Here is an 8,331-nt window from a genome sequence, read left to right as displayed (position 1 = left end):
TAAAAATATGCAGTTGAATTTTGAAGAAACTGTTGAGTTGTCTTTTCTAGACATAGTTTGTATTCTGTAGTCAGAAGGTTGGATAACCCACAATTCCTTCTTGATGTATGATTCTCAGAATAAAATCTAAAACTTATCAAAGAAACAGATCAAAGAGACAGAACAGAACCTTTACAGAATGTCTTTATCATTCATCTGTGACTGTTTTTTTCCTAACTTTTCATTTAAAAAAAAAAAAACTTGCTTTCATTTTTTTGTGTGAAGGCCTATTGACAAAACTTTGAGAGCCATGTTCCCCCCAATCCGCTGAGTCATCAGGCAGCTGTGAGTTAGTAGCTGCCTCAGCAAAATCTGTCTCCTAAAGATAATGTAGTTTGTAGTTGGCGGGATTCTGGGTCCAAAGAGGAGGCAATTTTGTGTAGGTTTTTTTTTTTTTTTTTTTTTTTTGGTCTTGTCTCTGCAACACATGTAACACTTCTCTCTGAATTAGAGGAGACAATTCATGTGAATGTTTCCTCTCTGTGTCTCTGATACATTTTACCTTGCAGGTTAGATTCTAGAAGGAGAGCTCTTTTCAAAGGAAACCGTGAGTACAGAATTCTTTGCTGTACAATTTGTCATCAATACAATCAGGAAAACTGTGTCCTTTGAATTCTCTGTATTATCTTGACAGAACCATTGAGAATGATTTCTTGGCTTTTGAGAAGTTGAGAAGTTTTTTTTTTTTAAAGTAGAGAAATTTAACTATTTTTGTGACTATTTCTCCTTTTTTACATTTTAAAAGGATGGGTTTATTAGGAAAAGGAAAAAGAAAAGAGAGTATCTGCATATTCACAGGTGGGCAGGAGAGCTGCCATGACTATCTCCCTTCAAAAAAGACCTTGAACTTGTGGCTTTATAGTGACCCATCTATGTGGGTTCACACAGGGAACAACCAGGCAACTTGGAGCAAACTAATGCACAATAAAGACTTGAGTCTCTGTGGAATGATTTAAGCCTAAAGTCAAATTAGTAATAGCCATCCACTATGTTGCAAAAATATTCAGGAGGGAGGAGGAAGAATATTGAATGTTCTTGCTAAAATTAACGGGGAAAACTGTGTCCTCATGCACATGAGTGAAGGTGGGTCTAATGGAGACTGTGGAAATTGTCACAAATAGGTTGGATTCCTCTAGCGAGAAGGAGTATCTTAGATGGTTTGACAGTGGTTTACATTTGAAAGTCAGTTACTGACATGGTAATAATTTGAAAATTATGATAATCGGGTAGAAGATTTTTTTTATTTGTAACATTTGTGAATGACACAGATAAAAAAAAAATGTAAGCAATATATGAGCTACATTTTTTGACCAAGTAAGTTTTTTTACTTAATTTCAAGAGCTTTAGAAAATACTTTTCCCAAGTGAAAAAAAAATTTGTCCTACATTTTCAAATAAGAAGAAACATTTCCAAACTTTTGTGTGTATTATTCATGATGTAAATAGCAAGCCATTTAAAATTATTCATTATATAAAGTTCAGAGTAATCAGTACTTGCCAATACCTTTTTAGCCATTGAAAACAATAAAATCATGTTTCTTTTTTATTTGTCTGAAAATCTGAGATTTAGCTCATTTAAACTTGTCCTCCATCATTAGTGCACATTAGTTCTATTTATAAGAATTAATAAATGTTGGTACAGGCTTATGTGAAAAGTGTTTTGAATGGTCAGCCTAATAACTGTATGTGGTCAAATTATATGAACGCACTACAGCCCTTATAACAACAGGCTTTCAAAGACTTAAAGATGTCTTGACTTAGGGCCAACATGAACAAATGCCCAGGATATATGAAATAGTCAGAATTTTAGAGATTTCAGAACTAGCAATATAGAGATAAGCTTCTTATTTGCAGGTTATGGAGAGTGGTGGCTCAAAGGTGCTGGAGACAGCAGAAGAAATCCAGGAGAGGCGTCAGGAGGTGTTGGCTCGGTATCAGAGGTTCAAGGAGCTGGTTGCTGAGAGGGGGCAGAAGCTAGAAGAGTCCTATCACTACCAGGTGTTTAGACGGGATGCAGATGACCTGGAGAAATGGATCTTGGAGAAACTCAAGATTGCAGGCGACAAGAACTATGAAGATCCAACAAACATACAGGTCTCTCAGCGCCACTGATGTCCCCACTTACCCAGAGATCTGTAGGGAGGGGAGCAGTGTTGTAAGAGTATGACTGTTAACTCTATGGGGATGATGTAATTAAAAGATTAGACTATCTTTAAAGGACAGTAATTCTACCTCTAAACAGCCCATGTCTTTAACATTTTAAGCCTCAGTATCTTGGTTACAAAGGAAACTCACTCTGGAGAGCATTCTTTTTTTCTTTTTTTTTTTTACAATTTATTTATTTATACAAGAGCTAGGATACAGGCCAGAGGTGCGGGAGGGTGAGAGAATTCACCAGAGACACAGCAGAGAGCAGAACAGGCAGACAGACTGAATACACAGCAGAGGGGAGCAGCGGGAGAGGCAGGAGAGGTCTGCTGCGCCATGTGGGTATCTCCCTGGCAGGCCAGGAATTGAACCAGTGCTGCAGAGGCTGCAGACAGCTTCACAGTGTGGCGCTTAACCTGCTGTGCCACCAGGGAGGCCCTGGAGAGCATTCTGTGAAAGTAACATTCTTAGGAAGTTAATCTTAACTTGATGTTGATATATTGTGACATTTAGGGTCTAAAGAGACATCCATACTCTAAACAACACTCTCCATAGAAAGACATGAGTTAAACCTGGGATTTTCCTGTTTTGTTTTGTTTTGTTTTGTTTGTTTTGTTTTGTTTTGTTTTGTTTCCCAAATGGCTATTAATTTTCCTGGTTAAATCCAAATGAGAGGTTCCAAGAGGAGAGGTTTGGAGAACACTCCCTCCTGGAGCTATAGGATAGTATGTTGTCAGGATCAGAAGAAAGGGCTGCATGCCCAGACTGGCTCATGGATGTTGGAAAGGGAGGTCTGGAACCAGACCAAACTGACATCTGTTAAATGCATCAATTTATATAGGACAAGAGGAACATAGTCTGGCTTGAAAAAACCTCAATTAAAATAAACTTAATGATCATCTTCCTCATTCTGTTCTACGTTCAATAGCACTTAGTTACTTCTCTTTTTAAAACAGAGAACTCTATGTGTTTTACTCCTTCATTCTTACAGAAGATAATTGAACTTCAAAATAACAAAGGAATAACTGGAAATTCCCCCAAGTGGCAGGAACATTAAAAAAAAAAAAAAAAGCTACCTCTTTGCTCCCTGACTTTAAACCTGGGACTGTTTCAAACTCTAAGTAGTCACTTGACCCAGAGGGACCATTTATTTCAGCATGTCATAGCTTATCACTTAATCTAAGTTGGAAATGAGTCATTCTGCCTAAAAGTAAGAAGAGAAACAAATGGGCCTCTTTAAGCTCCAGAGCACTTAAAACCTTAAACTTTGATTTCCAATCTGCAGGGAAAATATCAGAAGCATGAATCCTTTGAAGCAGAGGTGCAAGCAAAATCAAGGGTCATTCCTGAGCTGGAAGAAATCAGGAAAGTTCGATTTGCTGAGGGTCATTTTGCCCATGAGGATACCAAGGTAAATGTATGGTCAGGGTCTCCAAGAGAAGCTTCTAGTTATTGATTATGCTTTCATTGATTTTGCCATGTATAAATCTCAATGTCTCTGGCTTGAAACTAGGGCTCCTGCCACTAAATTTTTACTGCACTGTGCTCCTTGTGGGAGAAGAGCTGGTATTTCATTCCACCTTGTCCATAGCAGGATAATTTGGCATAAGACCAAGCCCATGCCAACTCGGCTCCACATTTCCTGACCAATAAATTTTCCCAAATGTCATTTCTCATCATTTCTTCTAATCTCAAGATTCGTTGTCCTTTAACTTCTTCAAACAGGGCTGTTGTCCCACCCAGTTCTTCTCTGAAGTGTCTCTTCCTTTGTCTACACTGCTCCTTTCTCTTCACCATCCATTGCTGGGACCACTCTTGCTGTTCTCCAGATGCTGCTGTTTATATTTCTCCTACAACCCACGACTTCAGAAAAAATCTTCCCTGAGCACTGAGAGTCACTACAACTTTGGAACCCCTTATTAATGCATCAGCTCTATTCTGACTCAGTCTGTGTGCTCTGCCAACATGTTTGGGCTGATATAGTTGATTCAGGATCTCTTTTGCATAAGGGATTTTTTACCTTTATGTTTGTAATTGTGAAAAAACAAATCTGTATTACAGATTTAAAAATCAGGATCTTTTCATGTTAACCTAGATAAAATCTACCCCATTTTATTGTCAGCCAAGTGGGACTGATCAGAGAACACAGATTTGAACCAGAGTAGAACCTTATTAGAAAGAAGAAAAGTCTCAAAACTTATTCATTGATATAAAGTAGAAATCATTTTTGAATTATTCACAGGGGTTGTGTGTGTGTGTGTGTGTGTGTGCCAACAATGTCCTTCCTTCATTCAAATATTTGAGCAATGCCTGAAACAACAGAGTCCCTGGGGTTATCACAGGCAGGTGCTCTGTGTGCTATGTGCAGTGGGGTGACCAAAAAATGCAAAATTCTTGAAGACATGACATAGATGATACCCTCAATTTTTCAAGATATATAAGACATGGTCTTCTAAGCTAAACTGAGTATCAATACTCTCAACTATATACCCTAAAATCCTTTTGCTGTTGTCTGATTTCCTTTGTAGGTGAGCAAAACTGTAGCTTTATCCTTTCCAGCAAACAGTTCATGTTATTTCTGCCATGTCTTTGCCAGGCCTTGGAACACTCTCTTGCCATCATCTAAAATTCTTTCTGCTTCTCAAGGTGCAGTGCAAACAAGTACTCTTCTTTGAATCCTTATTCCACCCTGTCATATTGTTTGTAACCACTTCATCCTCTAAAACCCAAAAGCATTTTTATTTTTTTTTAATATTAAATTTTATTTTTATATTCCCCCATACAATTGCAAACGCCCCATTCTGACCCCAATCCTTCCCCTCCCGCCCCCCCCCCCCAAAAAGTGTCTCTGGTTCATAGTTTTTTGTTGATTTTGATTTTCACTTTCTTATATTCATTTTCCTGGTCCCTTATTTAAGTTTTCTAGATTCCTGCTATGAGTGAGACCATCCGGTATTTTTCTTTTTCTTTTTGGCTTATTTCGCTGAGCATGATCCCTTCCAGCGCCATCCATGTTGCTGCAAATTGCATGTGTTTATCTTTTTTGAATGCTGAGTAATATTCCATGGTGTATATGTACCACATCTTCTTGATCCAGTCATCTATTTTTGGGCATTTGGGTTGTTTCCAAAGCTTAGCTATTGTAAACAGTGCTGCTATAAACATAGGGGTGCAGGTGCTCTTTGGAATTGATGTTTCTGTGTCCTTTGGGTAAATACCTAGGAGTGGAATTGCTGGATCATATGGAAGCTCTATGTTTAGTAGGTCCAGAAATCTCCACACAGCTCTCCATAGTGGTTGGACCAGTTTGCACTCCCACCAACAGTGCAGAAGAGTTCCTTTTTCTCCACACCCTCGCCAACATTTGTTGTTGCTAGTTTTTTTAATATGTGCCATTCTCACTGGTGTGAGATGGTATCTCATGGTAGTTTTGATTTGCATTTCCCTGATTACAAGTGATGTTGAACATTTTTTCATATGTCTGTTGGCCATTTGCATTTCCTCTTCAGAGAAGTTTCTTTTTAGCTCTTCTGCCCATTTTTTGACTGGATTATTTTCTTTGTTGTTGCTGAGTCTCATCAGCTCTTTGCAGATTTTTGTGATCAGTCCTTTATCATTAGTGTTGTGTGCAAAAATGTTCTCCCAGTTGGTGGGGTTTCTCTTTGTTTTTGTTATTGTCCCTTTTGCTGTGCAGAAGCTCTTTAATTTGATGTAGTCCCAGCTGTTTATCTTTGCCCCCAAAGCATTTTTAAAGCATTTCTGTAATGGAAGATCATGTTTGGTTTGGTTTAATGGTCATTCCCTACATAGCCCATTTCCTCTTGTAGATTTGTGTTGAACTAGTGCTAGTGCAGAGGAGGCATTTTTATCCAGGTCTTTTTCTGTACAAGTCTCCACCTACCCCACAGCATCTGTGCCTGAATGGCTTTGCTCCCTTCCCAAAGGTCCACCTGGAAGAGCTGCGGCGCCTATGGGACCTGCTGCTGGAGCTGACTCAGGAGAAGGGCACCCTGCTACTGCGTGCCCTGAGGCTCCAGCAGTACCTGCAGGAGTGTGCAGACATCCTGGAGTGGATCGCAGACAAGGTACAGCACTTCTCATCCTGCTGCCCTATATCCCATAGCAACCTAGCGAAGGCTATTCATTAAGAAATCAGAATGTCTGTACCTGGACTTGCTCCCTTGTAAGGATGAATTTTGGTAAATATTTGGGGTGTCTTGGAGGTTATTACTACTGTAGGAGAGTAGGTCTGAAGGGATGGAATTGAACATGGAAAACACAGGACTATACAAAAATCATTGGCGGATGGTCTGTGCATTGAAAATGAGTGAAACCTGTCTCCTCCCAACTTCTGTGATGCCTGACTCCTTCTAGATGTTTGCTTTTTTCTGGGTGTAGGCTGAGAGTCTTGGCAGCTCATTCCCTGACCCCTGTCTCTCAGTCTCGGTCATTATGGAAGTTTCTATTTTTCTAAATACTTAAAAAAATAATACTGTAATTAGGACTGAAAATTTGCATAAGTAAGTGCTTGACACAATGCTTTTATTGATACCAAGTATGTCAAATTACATAGAACCAGGATGAATTTATTATGTTTCAAATATACATTTTAACTTTTAACACATAAAAGGGTGCTTCCCCCATTTGAGAAACAGGAGGGAGGGGCTTAGGGCATTTGACTTGCAGGAATTCCTCAATGATTTCTGGTGACTTGTCTGTCTGCAGGAGGCAATAGTGACATCGGTGGAGCTGGGTGATGACTGGGAGCGCACAGAGGTTCTGCACAAGAAGTTTGAAGAGTTCCAGGTGGACCTGGCAGCTCGAAAGGGCAGAGTGGATGGAGTAAACCAATATGCCAATGAGTGTGCTGAGGTGAGAGCCCGCCTAGGGAAAGAATCTGGCCCTCAGGGAGAACTTCTAAGCATTAGTAAGTGGACCAGGGGGATATAGAACATCGAGGGGGAGCAGAAGGGCCCTGCAGTGACACTCCCAGATCAGTTTCTTCTCTCCAGTACCATCACTTTCCGGACCATGGAATCGGAGGTGTGAGTGTATGAGTGTGTGTGTGAGTGTGAGTGTATGAGATGTGACTGTTTGGGTGTGTGTGCAGTGTAAATGTGACTATGAGTGTGTGCGTGTGAGTGTAAGTTTGTACGAAAGTATAGGGATGTGAGTGTGTGAGTGTGTGCATGTAAGACTGTGTATGTAAAGTGTGTGTGCAGTGTGTGGATGACTCTGTGAGTGTGTGTGTAAGCATGTGTGTGTAAAACTGTGTGCATGTATGTGTCCTCAAAGAGGCAACTCCTGCCTTGTGCTGCACTGATTACTACTGTTTGTGCCACACTCTCTTCATGAAGAACCATCATAAAGTAGCAAAGAATATAAAATAGCGGGGGACTGGCATAGCATACATGACATCATTCCCATGATTCTTTTGTGGGGGAAGGATTGAGGGGCAGGTTGTCTTTCTACTTAAGGAAATATCCGAGAAGATACATGCAGGGGTGGGAATAAATAACCCCCTTGTGTGTACGACAGCTGGCAAATCAATCTGATTTTACATGTTCATAAAAGAGAGAAATGGCAATAGCTGGCTATTGTGCTTTTCCATTGGTGTCTCATCCTTCCTGCAGCACACTGTCATGGGAAGATCTTTCTGTATTAATTGAACAAGATTTCAGGGTGAATTGGAGTAGGGAAAATAGTCATTTTTTTTTTTTTTTTGCTGGATACATTTCAACATCCTTAAATTTTCTCGCTCTACTACCTCTCTCGTGGTGATTTTTCAGCTACCTATGACTGCCTGCATTGGCCACAAAACTTAACATAGCAAACATCTTACTTCTTCATGAGTCATCAGTTCAGCTTGCAGTCCTGTGGCCACTTGGTGCTCTCGTGGCTGCAATGCTCTGGTGGGAGGAAGATCCAGAATAACTTTGTTTTTATATGTCAGGGTCTCAGTGAGGACAATGAAGTTCTTCTCCACATGGTCTCTTGTGTTCCATGCCTTTTTATGTGTCAGTGCTCTCACGAAGGTGCAGACAGACTGAGAGTCCTCTTGAGCCCAGTACTGGAGCTCAGAATGTCATTCCTGGCCTATTGGGAAGCAGGTCACAGGCCAACCCAGATCCAAAGGAGGAAACAG

The 8,331-nt window shown here is 40.2% G+C and overlaps 1 protein-coding gene across 1 annotated transcript in view; it reads left to right on the top strand.

Moving 5' to 3' along the window:
* Window positions 1-499: 499 nt before the first annotated feature.
* Window positions 500-8,331, top strand: part of LOC119242298 (spectrin alpha chain, erythrocytic 1-like) — an 8,683-nt gene continuing 851 nt past the window's right edge. Inside the window, exons 1-5 of the mRNA XM_037508028.1 lie at window positions 500-586; window positions 1,893-2,132; window positions 3,472-3,597; window positions 6,131-6,271; window positions 6,912-7,058. Of these exons, the coding sequence (XP_037363925.1) occupies window positions 1,896-2,132; window positions 3,472-3,597; window positions 6,131-6,271; window positions 6,912-7,058 (651 nt within the window). The 5' untranslated portion in view covers window positions 500-586; window positions 1,893-1,895. The remainder of the gene's footprint in view (window positions 587-1,892; window positions 2,133-3,471; window positions 3,598-6,130; window positions 6,272-6,911; window positions 7,059-8,331) is intronic.

Source organism: Talpa occidentalis, unplaced genomic scaffold (assembly GCF_014898055.3).
Source record: "Talpa occidentalis isolate TD23 unplaced genomic scaffold, MPIMG_talOcc4v2.1 talOcc4.12, whole genome shotgun sequence".
Classification (NCBI taxonomy): Eukaryota; Metazoa; Chordata; class Mammalia; order Eulipotyphla; family Talpidae; genus Talpa; species Talpa occidentalis.
The sequence above is the reverse complement of the archived record's forward strand: the minus strand, read 5'-3'. Positions and strand labels throughout refer to the sequence as shown.